General features: G+C 44.1%; 1 protein-coding gene across 1 annotated transcript in view; it reads left to right on the top strand.

Annotated features, from left to right (window-relative positions):
• Positions 1–879: 879 nt before the first annotated feature.
• Positions 880–20676, top strand: part of LOC140160538 (short coiled-coil protein-like) — a 31288-nt gene continuing 11491 nt past the window's right edge. The window contains exons 1-3 of the mRNA XM_072183778.1: positions 880–1013; positions 5988–6070; positions 19569–19730. Of these exons, the coding sequence (XP_072039879.1) occupies positions 5989–6070; positions 19569–19730 (244 nt within the window). The 5' untranslated portion in view covers positions 880–1013; position 5988. The remainder of the gene's footprint in view (positions 1014–5987; positions 6071–19568; positions 19731–20676) is intronic.

Genomic DNA, 20676 nt, shown 5'->3' with positions numbered 1-20676 from the left:
AAAAGCTGGCTACGCATACGCCCCTGCGGAATGATGTAGGCCCTACCGTATGTGAATTAAATTAGGCCTAGTTAAGCCATTTCATGAACCCAAACCTATGGAAACCAGTGTTTACTATAAAAAGAATTAGCTCACAAATTTAAATATTTTGCGTTATTTTTTATCATTGTTTAATATGTTTTCCATGAGAATAGCCTACACAACAATAACATTAAATTAACTTTGTGCAAGGCTCTGTGCATGCGTGATTGTAGGCCACGAAAACGCATGTTTTTTTACTTTCTTTCTTTCTTTCTTTCTCATCAATTTCTTTCTTTCCGATTTTTCTTTTTTTTTCTTTCTTTCTTTTCTTTCTTTCTTTCTTTCTTCAATTCTTTCTTTCCGGTGGCGTAGATTTCTTTTTGACATTGGGGGGATGAAGTTGGAAAAAATCTTGAAGTAGGCCTAGGCCTAGGCCTATAGTCAATCCAGCACCCTTTGGCGACAGAATTAGTTTATGATATAAATGCGTGCGAAGCGCACGAAATTTTTTGCTATTTTGAAGCTAAACTGATTAAATATGGTGTAAAAGTAGATTAAATGCGCGCGAAGCGCGCGAAAATTTGCACTTTTGGGGCTAAAATGGGCAAATAGGCCTATGAGGTTAATTTGGTCAGAAACCCAATATCAGGCGTCAACATTGGGGGGGGGATGATTGTATGCACCATCCCCCTGGCAAAATATTGGGGGATAAATCCCCATCCACCCCCCCCACCCCCGGATCTACGCCTATGTTTCTTTCTTTCTTTCTTTCTTTCCTTTTGAACTTGGAAGTTGCAGCAGACGACGTGAGTGACACACCCCCATTAAAGCGCATGCGCCAGTCAATATTTACCCACAATTCTTCTGGATGTCTACAAAATGGCTGTACTTCCTGTGTAAATTCTGACGAGTGATCTGCACGAATTTTCTTGAAATTTCTTGTTTCTGTGGAAAAGTTTCATTTAAGGATCCAAGGGGCTGTTAAATAACAGGTAAGGCGTCGTACTAAGTAAGTATTAATGAATCAAAATGTCCCTAATCAGTCTTTGAAAGCTTGACTAATGACGATATTGTGTGTTTTCATGTTTTGATCATTCGTATACACTGATAATAAAAAGTGATATATGCATGCATATGTACATGTGTACATGTATCGCAAAAAAGTGGGTGATTCATATTTGAATCATTATTGTTTACAATATACTATCTTATATATGTTGCAATCCAAGTGGAATGATTCAGAACAAAATTATATTTATTATATTAGCCATGTAAACATGTTAGCAAGACTGATAATGATGTGAATCTGAGTTCTGACTAAGTCTAAGAAGAAAGAACTTATCATTTTTTGTGATTGTAATGTTGTAGGTATGCCAGGTGAATTTAAATTTGCCATCAAACTGCATCATTTTATATATCAAATTAAAGCCCTTGAGTAAAGAAAGCCAAAACTGAAAACCTTTTTGTCATAGCACTTTCCGTGGCAAAGTTACCTCTTTTCAAAGATCGACTTTCATCAAAAAGATTCTGCTAAAATCGTTTTCTTTAAACTTCCGTGGTCCGGGTACGCGCTGGTGAATTGCGATCGCGTAGGTCGCCTACTACGCGCAGCGCCGGAGACCAATGGGTCAGCCGGCTTGTTGTCAAGTGCATTGATCAGCCAATCAGCGTGATTGTTTATTGCTTTTGCATTTACGCTCGTGTACGCGATACGCACAGGCACGACCACGGAAGTTTAAAGAAAACGATTTTAGTGCTAGCAAAATTCCCCAAAACAGCATTAGTACGGGGTTGTTTCTGACTTTCTAGATCTTAGTCTCATGATGACAGCAGCTTTTTTTAATGGAACTGCTATCAAAATCCCTCTAAAATTCCATGTGTGAGTGTCTCATCACCATAAAAAATCATATATTTGGGTCAAGTGAAGTATAGAAAACATATTTATGTAGGTTTCCTTGACCGACCTGTTCTTGAAAAAAATTGAAATTTCTATGTAAATATGTATTGTGTTTGGTCCCCGGTCTAGGCGAATTTCGCTGACTAGCAAATGTGTTAACTAAGGTTTGCCTGGCATACAGGTCTAATTGTTGTCAAGTTGATTTGAATTTTGATGATTGATTGTAAGTTTTACAGTTTTTGTCAAAGACAGAGAAAAACGGCACTTATTTACATTTTGTGAGCGTGCAGAGCGTATACACGGAAGTGGGGTTCTGATTGGCTGAATTAATCATCTGACGATAACAGCAACAGACCAATAACTCAGATTGTGCGTCAAATCATTGGTTGGCGCAGTGAACACAAAGCTCTGCGTATGTCTCTCATACATGTACGTTAACAGGGCGCTCACATCAATCTGAGCAAGGGACTGCCGTTCTTCTCTGAAACCACTGTCGTTCTTCTCTGAAACCTAGCGTAAACAAAGTCCAGTCATGACAGTAGGAAACGAGACCATGTCAGTTCTGAGTTCAAGAACACCATCGCGCAAGCGTATGGTCATTTTAGCGTATCCTACTATCGCTCAAGAACGCCACCACGCATGTGTATGACCCCTTTTAGGCAGCCCTCGAATTAACCCACGGCACCGACGGCATATTGCCGTGGGTGCCCACCCCCATTGCCGCAATGCCCTCAAAATATGTCCTTTACCGACGGCAGTCACTTGTCGTGCCCTAAATGAAGTTGCCGTGGTGCCCTAGCCGCCAGCCCTGCCCCTTCATTATAAAATCATTAACCAGTACTGGTTAAATCCCAGCAAAATTGTGGAAAATTAAATCGAAAACCAGCTATCAATCACAGTATACACAATAGTTTGTTGTGAATTAATATTCATTACCCCTCCGTAAGCTTACACATTCAACCAATCACATCGGCTTTTATACAAAATGTACATTATCTGGTTGCTAGAAATCTGACTTCATTTTCTCGATTGGTCAGAGAAATACCTTCAACGTACTATCGATCAATCAGAAACGCTGTTAAGTAACTAAGCTTCCTCGACCTCGTGTCGTGAACAAAATCTGAGTGCTGGGCAAATCAATTCTCTCGATTATCAAACATTGACTTCCCATTGCGAACCGATGGCGATACCCTTCCGGTATCGCTTATTATCTTGTACATGTGAGCCCATCTCTAGATATGTTTTGCACGAAATAGTTTTTATCCCGGCGAATTTGATCAATATTATTACCAAAGTTACAGCTGTTTCCAGTCAGTTTTGCAGCTCAGAACTAGGGATCGCAAAATTTAAGTAAATTAAACTGTTGATTTTTGATTGTTTTGTGTTATAAAGCAGGTTTAATTTTAAGCAATCAGGTTAGTTTTAGTGTAAAGTTGAGAGTCGAATTTTACTTTGGTGTCGAATTCAGCTGACGGTAATGCATCTATTCGCTTTTGAAAAATTGCCTTGGTGCCCTTCTCAAATTTTCAACAGTTGCCTTGATGCCCTTTTGATATATTACAAATTGCCGTGCTGCCTTGCATTTTCAGTGAAAATCCACGGCAATTATCAACTTGCCCTAAAAAAGTTGCTGTGCCCCTTCAGATCCTTAATTCGAGGGCTGCTTTTAGGTTACGTCTCGTATCCTGCTATCAAGGAAACCCATCACGAATTCACTCACCTTGCGATCCTACAGTACACCACCAGTTGAAATAAACTCAAAACTTCCTGAAAAAAGCTTTGTTATTCCTCAAACCAATACAAATGTACGTAAACTTCATTAAAAAATTGAAATCCTAGTATGACCCTTTAATCAAAAATTTTGTTTGAAAAACGTCAACAAAAAGTAAGATTTCTCACCCGCTATATCTAGCAGGCTGGTCTAAGAACTCCATCGCGCATGTATATGACTCATGAAAAGGGTCGAGTTCTAGACTGCTGCCCTCATTCGTCAACCATATTGTCACAACAAAGCATACAAGTACATGACATGTCCTGTCATATTTGAAATGGACAGGAGGCAGGGGTGGCGCTAAGTTGCGTTTTTGCGTGTACAGCGCTATTTTTTTAGTTTGGACGCAAAAAGAACCCTTTTCATAGAAGTACAGGGGCGCCCCGTTGACGCAACAAATTTGACCATAATAAATTTGTATTTCTGTGTTTTTGACTGGAAATACAAATTTATATGACACTCACTTCAGATAAAATGTCGTAAATAAACACTCCAAGAATTGTATGAACATCAATCTTTCTGAATACCGATCTGTTTAAACAGTGTGCAAGTAAAGGCTCTGTGAACAAAATAGTGTGACAATCCACAACTTCAGGGTGTCTGCCTTATGTAGAATGCCTGACGGAATACCTCTATGCATTTTTACTTTTTATTTATTAATTTCTCTGCATTTTTAAGCATGCAATGCCACTCGGTATAAAGAAAACCATCATTTGACTAAATATTCAAGTCATGCAGAGTAAAAATTTGAAGTTTTCTCAACACCTAAAAGTCAAAGTTGTATTTCTTACTTACTTACAACATGTACAGTAAGGTATAAATTAGCAATGAATTAGTGGCTCACATACGATCTTTGGGGAACTGAGTTCTGCACCGTTGACCAATGATTAACTTTACACAACATAGTCAAATTGTGTGATCAGAATTTTTCAGAATTTTTCAGTTTCTAAGGGTTTGAATTATTTTAGTTTTATAGGGTCAGGGTTAGGGTTTGGTTAACATGATGGTAGGGCTTTACATGTAGGAGGAGACGGCTGGAGTTAGGTTTAGGTCAGGACTTTGTTTTTGGTAAGGGGTGTTCTCACTGTTCTTCTGGCTATTCTGGCTATAAAAAGCTCCTAAAACAGGATTGCAAATAAAAAGCCTCGGGTTTTTGGTTTGCGCCCCCCACGTTTTGGATTTTCTGGGGGTTCAGAGGTTTTCAGAACCCCTGGTTTTAAAAGCTTGTGCTACCCCTGACAGGAGGACGGTAGGACTGAGGAGACATAATTTAAAGATTATGAGAAGTGATGAGAAGCAAAGACACACTTACATGTAGAAGAAATTGTTTCACCCAAAGGGTCGTAAATGCTTGGAATAGACTGCCAGCAAACGTAGTGCATGCTAAGTCTGCCAACTGCTTTAAAAACAGTATTGACACCTTCCTAGAGAACCATATTGACAAGTACGAATACAGGGAGAGCACCACCCTGGAGCAAATTACTTGCAGTCCACATTAATTTCTCTCTCTGTTGTAGTCAAGTAATGATGAAATTGGATGGGCGTTATAAGGCTTCACAGCCTTCCAATAGAGTGCCTAAGACGACAGGTAAATGCACAGTAAATTGGGTAGTGTACTAACTACTTAGAAGGCACTGCGACTGTAGACTAGTTCTTTTGCAGGTGGTTGTTTATTGCTTTCTTGAAGCAATTTTTTTTGCTTCACATCACAACAATTTCAGAATTTTGAAATCGTAGATTGGCCTTGCCGATCTTGGACTGGATCGGCCAACACTATTATGAACTGCTAACTGTATTTTAAACTCGACCACAAATGATCCTAGCACCTGGCTCTACATGTAGGCCACAGGGACTCTCCAAATCTGCAAAAAAACAAAAACAAAAGAAGAAACCAAGAGCAACAACAAATAAATCAGGCCCTCCCTACAATCCCGGCCATAAATAGTTCAAACACATACATGTGTCAAAGTAGGACTAGTTTGAAACCGTATAAACTGTTATACTTGACATTAAAATTTTGCTTTCTTTGGTGTGAAGTCTGAACCTTTCACTACTACTACAACCTCCCCTGCCCAACCAAAATTAATCAATGTTGGATGTTTCTAGGGGTGCATGACCCCTCCCCCCCCCAAAAAAAACCTACCAACATTGATCGGGGGAATGGGGGCATATTTGAAGTATCCATGTTGAATTGTTCGAACAATTATGACCGGGATTGTAGGCAATTAAAAAGTGAATGTCTTTTTTTGATGACAGTGCAAATTATAAACTCCAAACTGTTTTAATTTCTTCTTGTAGGATGAGTGCCGGAGCTTTATCACCAGCTACTCCAGGTTCAGACGACGGCATGGCTAGTGTACCATTGGGAGAGAGAGAAAATGGTAAGTTGATTTCAAATACAATAATTGATTTCATGTTAAAAAAGTACATAAGGCTAGCCTTAAGGTGGTACTACATGTACACCCCTGATAAATTTTATGACTAATTTTGCATTTTTCTCAAAAATAACTACACACTGGTAACAAAAGTTATGTATATTATAGGGGCAAGGAATCAATTACTTCACTGAAATTTCAGTGATTCAAGACAAATGGTTCATTTATGTTAAAAAATGAGGTACATTCTAGCGGTACCTCTTTTCTTATAAATAACGTACCGCTTGTCTTGAGTCACTGAAATTCCAGTGTAGTAACTGGATTCCTTGCCCCATAATATACATAACTTTTACCAGTGTGTTATTATTTATTGAGAAAATGCAAAAATAGTCACAAATTTATCAAGGGGTGTACATGTAGTACCACCTTTTAAAAGTGCTCTCAGATGAAGGGTTCAAATCTCATTGCAATTTGCAAACTCAGGCCGCTCATCTGAGATCAAATTGGTAAAGATTGTTAGCTTATCATCTGGGGAGGGGATTGAAGATTGACTAGATTTTGAAATTTGATGTTGTCATTGGTTTACCACGTAAACACAAAACTATGACAAATAATTCCAAAAGTGTATTGTATTATCAAGTAATATATTACTGCTGTGCATTCAATTAACTTAGACTTATTTTTTAATTCGTTCCTCAAACGCTAATAAATTGTTTTCATTGCCGCCTTCGCTCTTATTTGCGACCCCACACCCCGCCCGCCATTCTGAAATAGAAGCATTAAGCATAATGACAATACGTAGTGGAAATCCGAACTTCGGCGCAAGCGTGGGCAGACCCGCACGCTCACCCATGCTCAGGCACTATAAAGAACGGGCAGTAGGTACAGTTTTCCATACTTGAGACTAAATTAGTCATTTTATTATATTATTAATATTTGTGTATCTATTACAAAACTTTAACAATACAATATATATATATCTCTTCAGTACTACAATCCCAAATTTAGGGATACAGATTGCATTGATTTGAATGCATTTTGATATCATTAATAGATTATGACATGAAAACAAACTAACAAAGTATCAATTTTCATATTAAAAACACAAAACATCATGCAAATTTTTTTTTTAATTTTTAGGTCAACCATGAATGATCCTAGCATTTAGGTCTAGGTCCAGGGCAGTGCTGTACGGTGCAAAAACTGATTGAGGAGCCAATGGCGCCTAACTTTATCAATTCAGGCGCCCATCAATTTTGCTCACAAGTAAAAAAAAATGTTTTCCAGAATGCATATTCATAGGCATACATTCATACTATTAGATGGTACGGTATGTACACATTTTGCATTTGCTGGCGATTAAAAGCTTCAACAGTTGGTCGCCATTGAGCTCATAATCAATCTTCTCCTCCGTGATTTCATTTTGCTTCACAAATCCAACAGCTACCGCCGATTTAGATATAGTTGGGCTAAGAAAGGCATACACACATTGTTGATGATGTTTACTTCCAGAATGTTTATTTAGAGTTTCACGTTTGAACGATGTAGATCCTGACACCAAATCACTTCTGAATTCTGCCTGCTAATTTGGGATACGCCCGGCAGTATTTACAACCCATCGTGTCCTTGGCTTCATCATACTCCAACCAATCGAAGTCATCGGCCCATATTGGTTGGAAGGTTGAGCGGGTTGGGTAGAAGAATCTGCATTTCCCCCACTGCTTCCATCATCAGTTTCAACACGAACAACAGTATTTCCCGATTTGCCTCCAAACAAATCCAACAATGTCCGCTTCGTTGCCATTATTAAACTCCTACTCCTGATAAACTTTCAGCCTATCACACAACATAAATACACCAGCACACCCTCGATGTATTCACATGCAAAACACTCGACCGTACACTCTGCATTGGCTCACTGTGTAGCACATGTACACTTCACGATGTCAGCCTGTATAGCCACGTGCGTTGAATATTCATTGTGCATGTGAGTGACACAGCACGACATGCACAGGTGGTACAGTAGTGAGGCACAGCGCCGTTGTGCAGTGTACGTGCTGAACAGTACATGCTCGCGGGGTCACTGGGAATCCCGGGAATGATGAATATTAATGATTACCCCTACCCGGAAGTGTTGAACACTCGTGTTTACGAAAAAATATGTGCCAATTCACCCGAATGCCAGTCGATTTGTGTGTACAAAATGAGCATTCAATGGATACTTTATGGATCACTCATCATCACTGTATATTTTTTGTTTAGTCTGTGAGGTAAATATTGATTAGCCCTGGCGACTAACATGTGAAATGTTTAGTCGCCATTGGCGGTAAGAATTTGGCTTTTGGTCGCATGGGCAAAATGTTAGTTGCCAATGCGACCAATTTAGTCGCACCGTACAGCACTGGTCCAGGGACACTCCAAAACCAAAAAAAACACACTTAAATTTCGGGCACCCAGGGGTATTTCCTGCCCGGGTAATGTAATCTTGGGCAGGCCCGAAAATGCCAGCCTTAGTCTACACCTACAGAACGTAGTGCCACTTTGAACAATTCAAGGCATCTAGAATATGAAAGATGATTATCACCCGCTTTCAATCTGTATGTATTAACAGCTTTACAAAAGTTTAATGGACATCACGTCTGCATATACTAATTAATTCTTAAATAAATAAAATAAATTGATTATCTACAGGTATTGAGGTTACCTTATTCTGCTCACACCAACTCTCCCATGCGGAAAATGTTTTATCATATTATATTTTATAAGCAGTGCTAGATGCCCTGGAGGCTTTCAGAATCTCACTCAATGTCACCTTGTATTCTTTATCTAACTTCTTCATCTCTAACATTAAAAGAGAAAACAATACACAAACCCCATCTTTAACACCTTTTCAGTGCTTCACAGGCGAGATTGTACGATTTGATACATGAGATCTTTCCAATACTGAGATCATCCATCACATGTTTTTTCTGCCATTACCACTCGGCTCCTTGGCATTGCTATGCAGCTTCTCTACTACATGGTATATCAGCTTATTACCATGCGGTTAAGCTGTATTATCATTGCACCTCCTTACCGTGCAAAAAGTCTAATACAAAGCACTTCAGATTTTAGCAATGGGGGTCCAAAAATTGATTTCTTATTCCTCCCTTGCACAAACACTCCCTTGGGGTCTGAAAACTTCATGACGTACCGTACTTAACCAGTTTACTGAACGAGCTATACTGAGAAAAAAGTAGAGGCCAGAATGTTGCTGAAGGCCACGCCGGAATAACCAACGTACCTTCTGCATGACATGATCTTAAATGCCTCCCCGACAAGATAAGTGGAGGGAACTAGCCAATTGTTTTCGGCTCTCCAATCACACACAAATGCATCTACATGCTGAACGCCTGGGGTCCAATATTTTGAAATGAACTTTGGAAGCCTAGTATTAAGCTCATCGGCAAAGTGATCAACTGTATGTGGTCTCCATATATTGTCTATAAACTGGAAAAATTCTGATGAAACTCCCCAGTCATCCAAATCTATCTCTCAGCTGATTGCATCAGCGCGTGCATTTTGGACTCTAGGAACCCATTGTACTTCCAGACCAATGCAATGCTGCATATATACAAAACTCAAAAATATTCAAGCTTTTAACTGTAAGAGCTCTTCTACCATGCTACCTTTGTTCACTACTGAAACAACTCCTTTGTTCAGTAAATAGTTTCACTACTTTACCGGATAAGTTGGGTGCAAATGCTTGCAAAGATAAGAATACCGCCTTTAACTCTCTCCAAGTGGAGCTCTTCATTTGTTCATCAGAATCCCAATTCCGTTGTGTAATCATCTCACCAGAACACACGCTTGTTCAGACTCAGTACACGGTCGATCTTACCGCTTCCGATGTTGATTAAGATACTTCTTGCATCGATCCCGAGATGCGGAAAAACCAATAGTCATTTTGTCCCACATAAATGAATAAATAACAAAAAAACCCCGATCCCCCGAGTGGACTCACCCATCCGGTGACGTCACACACGATAATCATCCCTTATCCTCCTTGGTTTCTAGATGAGATAGACGTGTGGATTTTTCTTTACCAACGCTAAGTATCATTACGAACCAAAGGATTTAGATATACAGTTTGTTTGTTACACCTGAGGTAAAAACCAACCAGTATAGTACGCTAGGGAGATAGTTTTGACGACATTTTTCGACTAGAAAAGTGACAAAAACGATCCAAAAACTTAGCTTGTATGAGAGTTTCCGTTAGATACGGGACATATCGTTTTCAAAATGGCCGCCCTTAGGGCGCCATTTTATTTTTGTTCTCACGTAAAACAACTATAGCAGACTAGTAAGTTACAATAGATGTTTGTACAGTACTGTGTATACATGTATGGTGAGTGATTATCGCTATGTTTATTGTGTGCTCTATGGTTATATCTTTCTGTACGCGTCTGATGACGAGTTACTGCTAAGAGTTCGTGGGTTTCGAAGGACCAGCCTGACAAATCTATAGCAAAAGGTTTTCAGTTTTCATCCCTTTGTACATATATTTTTATACCATACCACTACATCAGCGACAGCCACTGTGCGTGTGGGTCTGTTTATTGGGCTTGAGCTTGTGTTCGGGGGTAGTGCTATACGCTCCCGATTACTACAATGTCCGGCCTTGTCAATCATGCCCTTCCTTGTGGCAGAGTGGGACCCGCATCCACTCTGCTACACCCACAGGGATTGCTCTAAATCGAATAAGTGTGCTTCTTTTTGCATAGGCTTATCGGACATTCACTTGAGGATTTAGAAAGTAGCGCTGCTTTGGGTCTTCGACACAGACAGAAGACGAAGACCAAGAAACAGAAGCCTACAGGTAAGATTGATATGGTAGGTACTAGCGCGGCCGGCAAGGGCCACGCTAAGGTAACCTCTGGGGCTCCGGTCCCGGCAAGCAGGCGGACCCTCCGGGACTGCTAAGCGAGCCCGAAGGCCTAGCAGCCAGCGAAAGCACTGACATAACGTCTAAGCTAGTAGCAGGCAGCAGGGCGGTACTTGCCCTAACAGGCGAGTACCAGTCTACCAGTGAGATCTCTAGCGAGTTTCTTGCAGGTGGACACCCGTCTATTGCTGGCGAACAGCGGGTCTAGCACCCGCTGAAGTAGCCGGCGACGGACAGTATGCCAAGGGTACCCGGGCTTGCCTGGGTTGAATCCTAGCATACAGCGTGCGAACGGACCTCCGGGCTTGCCTCGGCCGGTCTGTAGCACGCAGCGTGCCAGTGGAACCCGGGCTTGCCTGGGTTGATCCACGCACGCAGCACGCTTTCGTTCCCGCAAGGGCGAATGAAAACGTGCATGGGTTTAGCAGAGACGATACCGGGGCTAACGCTTCGGGTGTAGTCTTAGCAGAACCAACTGGGGTTGTCACACGGCAGCGTTCCCATGGCGGGACCGCCGAGTGATGCCCTGGGCCTTGGAATGGCTGCCGGCTGTCCTCCGGGACTGGCTAGCGGCTATATCGGGTTGGGCTCGCAGTCTCTCACGGGACAGCGACCCAAGTGCAAACGGTGGCAGCTACCGAGACGAGCTACGGCTCGACTTCAGTGGTAGCCACTATGCACGCGCCCATAGCTGCCGTGAGTGGTCCGCCACACACAGCGACCTTGGGCGAGGCTCAAGAGGTTAGGGTAGGTAGTTTGAACAGCCTGGCTGATCAACAACCCACTTATGTCCTCGAGAGCCAGCAGAGCGTGGGTGATCCATTACAGTTAATGGGTCGAGTGCCTCTTATGATCGATCACTATCTATTCAGCGGAGCATGGCTCCATTGATTGATACTGCCTATTCAGGTAGCGAGGTGACTGATCGAGGGTATACACGCTCAGCTACCCGTGATACTAGGCAAGCTCCTTCTAGCCAAGGGACAGCCAGTATAGCGGGTACCCATACACACGCAACTTGATCCTCTAGCGGGGAACGCTGTGAGGCATGGGTACAGTGGTGCGCAGCCGGGAGCCCTACCGGGCACCTACGCTACAACCACGCAGGTACCGCAGTACTGTCCTGGTTGCCACAGTCTCTGTGGCAACAGGGGGCGGAGGCGGTGCTGGTACTGCCGTTCCATGGGGTTTCCCTGGTGGCGGATCCTTTCAGGGTCAGCTACCGACAGGGTATCCCCGTGGTATCCGCCGCAGGGTGGTTTCTTCCACGGTCTAGCACCGTGGCAAGTGCCGCCTAGCGATGGGCAAGCAGTACCACCAGCTGTTACCCAGGCTGGGCGGCGAGTGGCTAACCCTGATACAGCTCAGGGTAGGCCGCACGCTGCTATGGCTAGGGCGACAGCAGCGAGAGCGGGCGGATCCCGGGGTGCGATGGCTAGCATCTCGGGGTCTGGCGGGAGTACTCCCTCTTCTGCTGGTGTTCGGTTGGCTAGCCACACGGTGGCGACACCTCCCTGTCCACCTTCAGATGCCCGTCGTCAGATCTCTTCCTCATCAGAGAGTGAGTCAGAGTCTGAAGGCGAGGGAAAGGAGTCGGAAGATGAAACCAGTAGCGACTCACAGTCTGATGAGGCTGTGCAGGTAGCTTCAGGTATCCTTCCCCGCTTCCCGTGAGGAACTCGCTAGCAATGGTCTGCCTGCGGACACCGCTGAGGTGATGAGCCGTGTGGCCCAAGGTTTGGGCCTGGCTGTTTCTCAGGAGGAGTCCGTTCAGGAGGACCAGGGCATCTTTTCAGTAGGATGCCCAGCTAGCTGCGTCCACACAAGGGTCGCCTGCACTTGCATTCCCCGGCGGACCTCAAGGGTAGGTTTCGTGGGGCTGTCAGGCTCGCTGGAGCTGCGACGCCGCGTGCGGGCACGCTGCCGCTGCGTGTGTCGCGGGAGGACTACGACACCTACCTCAGGGTCCCTGACATGGATCCAGACGTTGCCAAGCGCCTGCCGCTAGTGGCCAAGGCGCACGGGCCGTTCTCCCCCCAGTGGGAGGAGGAGCTAAAGCTCATCGATAAGCGAGCACGCCGCTTATCAGAGTCTCTAAGCGTCGCTACCACGCTTGCCGAGCACCTCGGTAGGAAGGTAGCGAACGACCACGGAACGGGCAACGTCGAACTCTTCCGCGAGGTTAATCTGTTAGCGGTGCTAACAGCTAACCTCAACGAGAGGTCTATGGGCCTAGCCCATAGGATGTCATCTCGCCGCCAGGAGAATGCCTGTCTGTCCCTCCAGTCAACTTATGGCTCCGACTTTGCTGAAGCAATGAAGAAGTCAGACTCGGTGGGACAGGGGCTACTCTTTGGACAGGCCTTTTGCGCTACGGTTGAGGACCGGGCAAAGAAGGCCACCAATGAGAGCACTCTGAAGAAGTCGGAGGCTGCCCTGACCAAGGGAAGGGCAGTAAGGCGAAGAAGAAGAACAACAAGCAGAAAACAACTAGGAGTGCGAAAGCGCAACTTCCGGCTACGGCAGGACGCCACACCACAGACTACACCCGAGCCCGAGGCTACTCCAGCACCTCCCAAAAAACTGGGAAGCGCAAGAGTAGTGCTGGATCGTATGGCAAGCCCCCAAGAAGAGCCGTTCTTCTAAGGGTGGCAAACCAGATCGGTCCTGAGGGCACGGGCGGTCGACAGTCCATGCCGGCAGGTTTTGGACTTCCCACAGGGATTCCCCTGTGGGCGGCCGCTGTGCATTACATGCCCAGAGATGGCATGCCATCTCACCGGGCGCCTGGGTATTGTCAGTGGTCAGTGGGGGTTACAGGCTGGAATTTACCAGCCACCCTCGTGCGCCTGCACGATTCAGAGGTCCACGGTAGTGCGCCAGACGGCCCCCAGCGTCGGGCACTACTGTCAGAGGTCACTCAGCTTCTCACGGCAAGCGATTGTCCCGGTCTACCCCCCTTTCACCAAGGGGTTTTGGAGCACTTTTTTCTGGCTCCAAAGAAGACCGGCGATTGAGGCCCATTCTGAACCTCAAGCCGTTGAACGAGTTCATCAGGCCCAAGAGGTTCAGAATGGAGACTCTCGCTTCGGTGCTAGCCTGCCCCATCAAGGGTATGTGGGCGGCATCGCTAGATCTCTCGGACGATATCTGCATGTTCCGATCGCACCTCAAGATCAGAGGTTTCTACGCTTCAAGGTACAGGGTCAAACTTACCAGTTTCGATGCCTGCCATTCGCTTGTCCACCTCCCCCAGAGTGTTTACACTCCTGGTCAGGGCGGTGGCAGCGTACATCTGAAGCGCAGGGGAGTCAACATGTGTTGCTGCCTGGACGATTGGTTCATTTACGGACGCACCCGCTGGAGACACAGTGTCTCGTGGAGTTAGTAGTCCGTGACGGTGCGGGACCTGGGATTTCTGATCAACGTCAAGAAATCCAATTTGGTCCCGACGCAGACACCACTATTCTTAGGGGCCCAGATCAACCTCAAGGAGGGGATCGCGGCGCCCTCACCCGAGAGGGTGACGAACATGGCGAGGTGTGCCCGACTCTTGGCCGAGTCAGAGGGGCACCCGCTGTGGCATGGATGAAGGTTTTGGGCCTTATGGCCAGTATGGTAGACCTCGTAACGTACTGCCGCTTTCACATGAGGCCTATACAACTACACCTTCTAGCCTTTTACAGGCCCAGTCGTCACCCAATATCCCTCGCGGTTCGATGTCGGAGATCGCGCGAGAGAACTCTGGTGGTGGACCCATCAGCCCAATTTGACTCAAGGTGTCAGGTTTCCTGCACCAGCGGTCGTCACGTAGTGACGACCGGCGCGCGTCAAAGCTGGGCTGGGGGGCCACATCCACGGGACTCAGTCTCGGGCCTATGGTCGGCCACGGAGACGGAGTTCCATATCAACCTTCTCGAACTTTGGGCAGTGGAGAGAACTCTCCAGCATTTCGAGAAGGTGATCGTGGGATCTCATATCGTTGTCCAAACAGACAACACAACCGTGGTGGCCTACCTCAACAGACAAGGGGCACCAGGTCACCACGGTTGTGCCTGCACGCACTACGCCTGATAGGGTGGTGCAAGGCCAGGCAGATTACGTTGAGAGCGATGCACATAGCGGGAGTCACCAACATCCTCGCGGACGATCTGTCACGAGGAAAGGTGTCGGGACCTACAGAATGGTCCCTTGCTCCGCAGGTCGCCCAGACGATCTTCGAGGTGATGTACCACCCCTCGATAGATTTGTTCGCATCTCATCGAAATCATCAGCTGCCGGTGTACTGCTCGAGGGTCGCAGACCCACAGGCATTCGCCGTGGACGCTCTGTCCGTGACTGGGAGGAATGACTGCTTACGCTTTCCCCGATCTCACTGCTCGCAAGGGTGGTGACCAAGATCGGGAGGGAGGATTGCAACGTCATTCTGATAGCACCGTTCTGGCCGAAACACCGGTGGTTTCGACCGATGGTGGATCTACTAGCGGCACAGCCGCGAGTACTCCCCGAGTTACCAAATCTACTCCGGATGCCCGGAGGAGAGGTACCAAGTCTACCACTAGAGCACCTGCAGTTAGCTGCATGGCCCTTATCAGGGAACGTCGCGGCGGAGGGAGGCTTTTCATCAGAAGCTGCTTCTCTCATCGCCGGGGGTAGCCGAGAGTCTACCCTCCGTACGTATAGTCAGCGTTTGGCTCCCTACTACGCATGGTGCGATGAGAGAAATACATCTCCCACTAGAGCCCCTGTGCCTCTAGTGGCAGATTTTCTGACAGAAAAGTTCAGGTCAGGACTTCAGCAGGCAACGATAGCCAACTACAAGTCAGCCATTCTCTCGATTCATCGGGATTTGAAGACGGGTCGACTATCAATTCAGATGGGTCCCTAAGTCTTCTTCTCGACGGTATGTTCAACGGCGCCCGCCGAAAGGAAGGTGGTCCCTCCATGGGACCTCAACACAGTCTTGGAGTATATTAAGGGTCCCCTTTTGAGCCCCTGTCAAAAGCAACCCTTAAATACGTCACTCTTAAGGCGGCCTTTCTTCTGGCGTTGGCTTCGGGACGGCGCTGCTCGGAGTTGCACGCAATCTCGAAGTCAGCCTCCGTATTTACTAACAACGGAGCGACGCTGTTTCTTCGCCCGGATTTCCTTGCAAAAAATGAGCGAAGTACATTCCGACACTCGCCCCTCTTCCTACCCAGTATTGGGCAGGGTTCGTCAATAGCCGAAGACAGGTTGTGGTGCCCGGTGAGGGCGCTACAGCACTACCTTGGCGAACACAAACCTTAAGAGGGGCTCATGACCGCTTATTTATCACCCACGCAGAACCGCACGGTCCAGCCGCTAAGCAGACTCTGGCACGGTGGCTGGTCCAGGTGTTGGTGGACTCGGGGCGGCAAAAGACGCTTCGCCCCAAGGCCCACTCAACCAGATCTATCTCATCATCGTGGGCCTACCATAGGGGGTCCCCATTGAAGAGATTTGTCAGGCTGTGTCCTGGAAGAACCTGTCGTCCTTTTCCACGGTTTACTACAAAAACGTAAACCAACGACCAGGCGATAAGTTCACCAGGGCTGTTCTTGGGAGATAACATGGTGGTTGGGTATCAGGTGTTTTATGGACAATCAGAATTCCAACATGGTAAGAACCAGTGTTTCTATTCTTAACCACTGCACTTTCAGTTCAGGGTTTTTGTCTGTTCACGTAGTCTTTCTGTTTCCGGCCGTGAGGGGGGAAATAGTTTGACCTCGCGATTACCATGCTACCCACTCCCGATCCTTATCAGATGCTGGCCAATCTTGTACCTCCATCCGTCGGTTACTTGCTAGATCGATCTTTCAGATGTTGATGCAAGAAGTATCTTAATCAACATCGAAGCGGTAAGATCGACCGGTGTACTGAGTCTAGTCCCAAACAAAAATGTTTGGTAGACTCATAACCGGTGCGATCTTACCTTTCCGATGTTGATTATCCCGACCCGCCGCCCCTACAAGTTTGGCCGAGTAGGGGCTGCCCAAGTCGGATAAGGATGATTATCGTGTGTGGCGTCACCGGATGGGTGAGTCCACTCGGGGATCGGGGTTTTTGTTATTTATTCATTTATGTGGGACAAAATGACTATTGGTTTTTTCCGCATCTCGGGATCGATGCAAGAAGTATCTTAATCAACATCGGAAAGGTAAGATCACACCGGTTATGAGTCTACCAAACATTTTTGTTTGGGACTATTTTCTGTACTCTCATTTTCCAGAACACTAACTCTTCTATCACTTTGCTTGTACTACTTACTCTATATGGTCCCAGTATACTGTAAAAATCTTGATTTCAGCTGTGAATTTGTGAAACCCCTCCTACAACTGGGCCAAGTGATATTATCTTGCCTGTTAGAGAGGCTAATTTACGAGCACAAACTAAAGGAAGCCATTTCTGCATGTCTTCTATAGAATTCAGAAGGTCTTTAATTCTCCTGTCTGTTATCTTTTAAAATAGAGCATTTGGCTGAATCCAATTCTAATCCCCACTTCCCCAGCCATGTCAGATATTGTGTTGGTTTCCAGACTGATAACAAAATTTCCGGCTGATATAAGATTATTCTTTACCGTCTCTGAGATCTTACCACAAAGCTCCTCTGAATGAGCCCTACACCAACCGTTATCTACATGTAGGTAGATAACTACATGTACGCCAGTGTTTTACTAAAGGTCTTATAAGCATTTCGTAAACAAAAAAGGTGCCGTTGAGAGGCCAAAGGGCATTACGAGGAATGAATAATATTTTGTACAATGGCCCGCTGACCATGCAAAACTAAGATACTTACAATGATCAGGATAAATTTCTATGTGATGGTATCCAGATTTCAGGTCAAACAAAAATAAGAAATCGCCTTTCTCTAAAAATGACACTGCTACTTTCCAGTCATCAAACTTAATCTTATCTTTCCATAGAAACTGATTTACATATCTTAGGTCTAAAATCAAACGTTTCTTACCAGAATTTTGAACCGAAACTGAGAGTGGGTTCACTTAGTTCTAAGGGAATTTCATTGCATTCTGATACCAAATCTTGAACTCCAAAAGTTCTGTAATAGCTTGAGAAACAAATTCAGAATTATGAGATGCTGATTTATTGTTAACACACATTCCGTGTGGAGTAGATATAATAAGAGGAAGTTTGTATCTGTTACTAATTATGTCTAATACAACTGGGTTTGCGCCAATATTCCTCTAAAAAAACCAATAGCTGCCTTTAATCTACCTTTTACGATAGGTTCATCATTACCTTGCTCATAGTCATAAAAATTCTCAACGAAAAAGTCCATTGTACCCAAAGTTCAAGTAAGTACCTCCTCGCCTTTTAATTTACCTTGAGACAAAATGTTACTTCCACTGATTGGTGGTGCCAGCATTATCTGCTTTTGTGGTGTTGAACCCTTGCTGTGCACAACCTCTCCTTCAATGTCCAGTTTTTCCGCAATTGAAGCAGATGTCTGTTTGTTTGGGACCATACCCCCATCTGGTTGAGGTGTTTGCTGAATACCCAGCATAATGTCTACGGTTGTATTGTAGGCCACGAGAAAGATCAGACCCAGTACTAGGACCATCCACTGGAAATGCCACGCCCTGCTGCTGACGCTTTGCTGGGGCCATATTGGTTTTGTTCGCCCGCTGCACTGCTCTTGCTTGGGCTTGTCTAATTCTTTTCTTATCATCAGAATCGCTTGCGAGCTCATCACTGAGGTGTCCACTGCAGCCCAACCTAATCAAACCATTGAAACAAAATTCAATAGAAAAAGAACACGCTTCAGCTTCTTAGCTGAATAACACTTGTTAATCGGGAACTATTGAAAACATAGTATTGATTGAATACATTATAACGCATGATCCAAACTGATCTGCGCTTGGCTTGAACCATTCTCATTCATAGTAAATTATATAATAATGATCAGTCATTCACATTAGACCATCTTAATTTAACAGTACGTCTCAAAGCCCTTCCCAAGTTAAAAACCTAATGTGGAATGCAGTTTTTAGAGGGTTTTTTTTTTACTTTAATTTTTTATAGTGGGACAAGCTTTTTAACAATAGACTGGTCACCTTTTCATCTCTCAAGGAGGTTTCACTGTGGTCAAGAATTTTATTGAGATTTATAATTTAGGCTATTTTGACCTCATGAGATTTTTGTGTGAATTTGACAAAACTGAATAGCGTACAAAAAGCTGGCAATTTTACTAATGTGCATGAGGGCTTTGATTTAGATGAACTATTAAATTAAGATGGCCTTATTGGTCAATAACATCGAGATGCTGTGATCAGATGGGGGCCTATAGATTCTTCTTGTGACTGACATTCAACACCTGATGTGTAAAATATCTTGATTTTTGTTGGTAACATAAATAATGCTTTCTTACTTAGATGTGTAGTGACCTGTCATTTGTCAAAAATATTTCCTCCCATGTTTTCACAACTGAATTATTAAGTTCAAGGAAAATTTTCTTCAATACCACCTTCTCCCCCCCACCCCGTGGAATTTTTTTTTTAATGATGCCATATAAATGTCGTAAAATGTTGATGTGCATTTCAGGTCAGGGTTTGGTGAGTGACATTAGACACACAGGTGGCAGTAATGGAGACTTGCCTAGTACATTAAGAGGTGGAGACTTTTCACCAGACGCAGACAGCGAAGATGCAGAGGAAAAAGCCAGGCTCATCTGTCAAGTACTAGAACTTCAAAATACACTAGATGGTAAGGAACGCTCACTTGGAGAATACCACTACTTATAGTAAGGACAGGGAAAATGTGTGATGTGCAAAAATGCTAAAAATTTCGCATTTTGGGTAAAATCATACATTTTAGGTCGGACCGCAAATTTTCCAAAAACCTGAAGTTTTCCCCAAAATCAAAGAATCTATAATGATCTGCAACTCAATCCATGTTAAAAAAGTATAGAAAATTAGCAGTCGGGCAATTTTAAAAAAAATGAAGCCATAAGTGGACATTTTGTCCAAAAATAGGATATTGATATATCAATCCATTTTGGGTGTTATTGTGAGCTTAGGATGTTAAATTGTGTGAAACAAGTTGAGGATCAGACAAAATCAGTCAGATTTTTTTTATTTTTTACAGATTTATAACAAAAAAAATAACATAAACTTGGTCTTGGTGTATCTTACAGAATGCATGTTTCTAAATGCTACTTTTTGGTTCCAGTATACCTATAAAGATTGTTTAACATAAAAAATGCTACCTCATTACAGCAACACCTATGAAAGTGAAAAAATACCACCAAATTGGCCAACACATGCCCTTTTTTAAACATTTGAGAATAAAAAGTTTTTGGTTTTCCAAATTGGCCAGTTTTTTAAGATTGTTAATAGTTTTTATCATCAGAGAGTGGTATTACCTAAATGTACTGAAAATTTGGAGTCTATATGACAATCGATGACAAAGTGGCGATCCATCAAAAAAGCATTTATGTATATTTCTACACATGGTGTTACACTCCTGACACTGTTATATTTATAAAAATATGAATTTATAAGAAGCACAAATCATTTCCCTTCAACAGTAAGGTAGTTATAATGACATTACACAAATTAGGAGTGTCTGTTCATACATAAAACTAAAAAATATGTTAACATTTAGATTTTTATGTGTTGTTTGTTACCATTCTCAGTTTAAATTGTGATGA

Source organism: Amphiura filiformis, chromosome 9 (assembly GCF_039555335.1).
Source record: "Amphiura filiformis chromosome 9, Afil_fr2py, whole genome shotgun sequence".
NCBI lineage: Eukaryota > Metazoa > Echinodermata > Ophiuroidea > Amphilepidida > Amphiuridae > Amphiura > Amphiura filiformis.
Note: the sequence above shows the minus strand (reverse complement) of the source record. Positions and strands in the feature narration are given on the sequence as shown.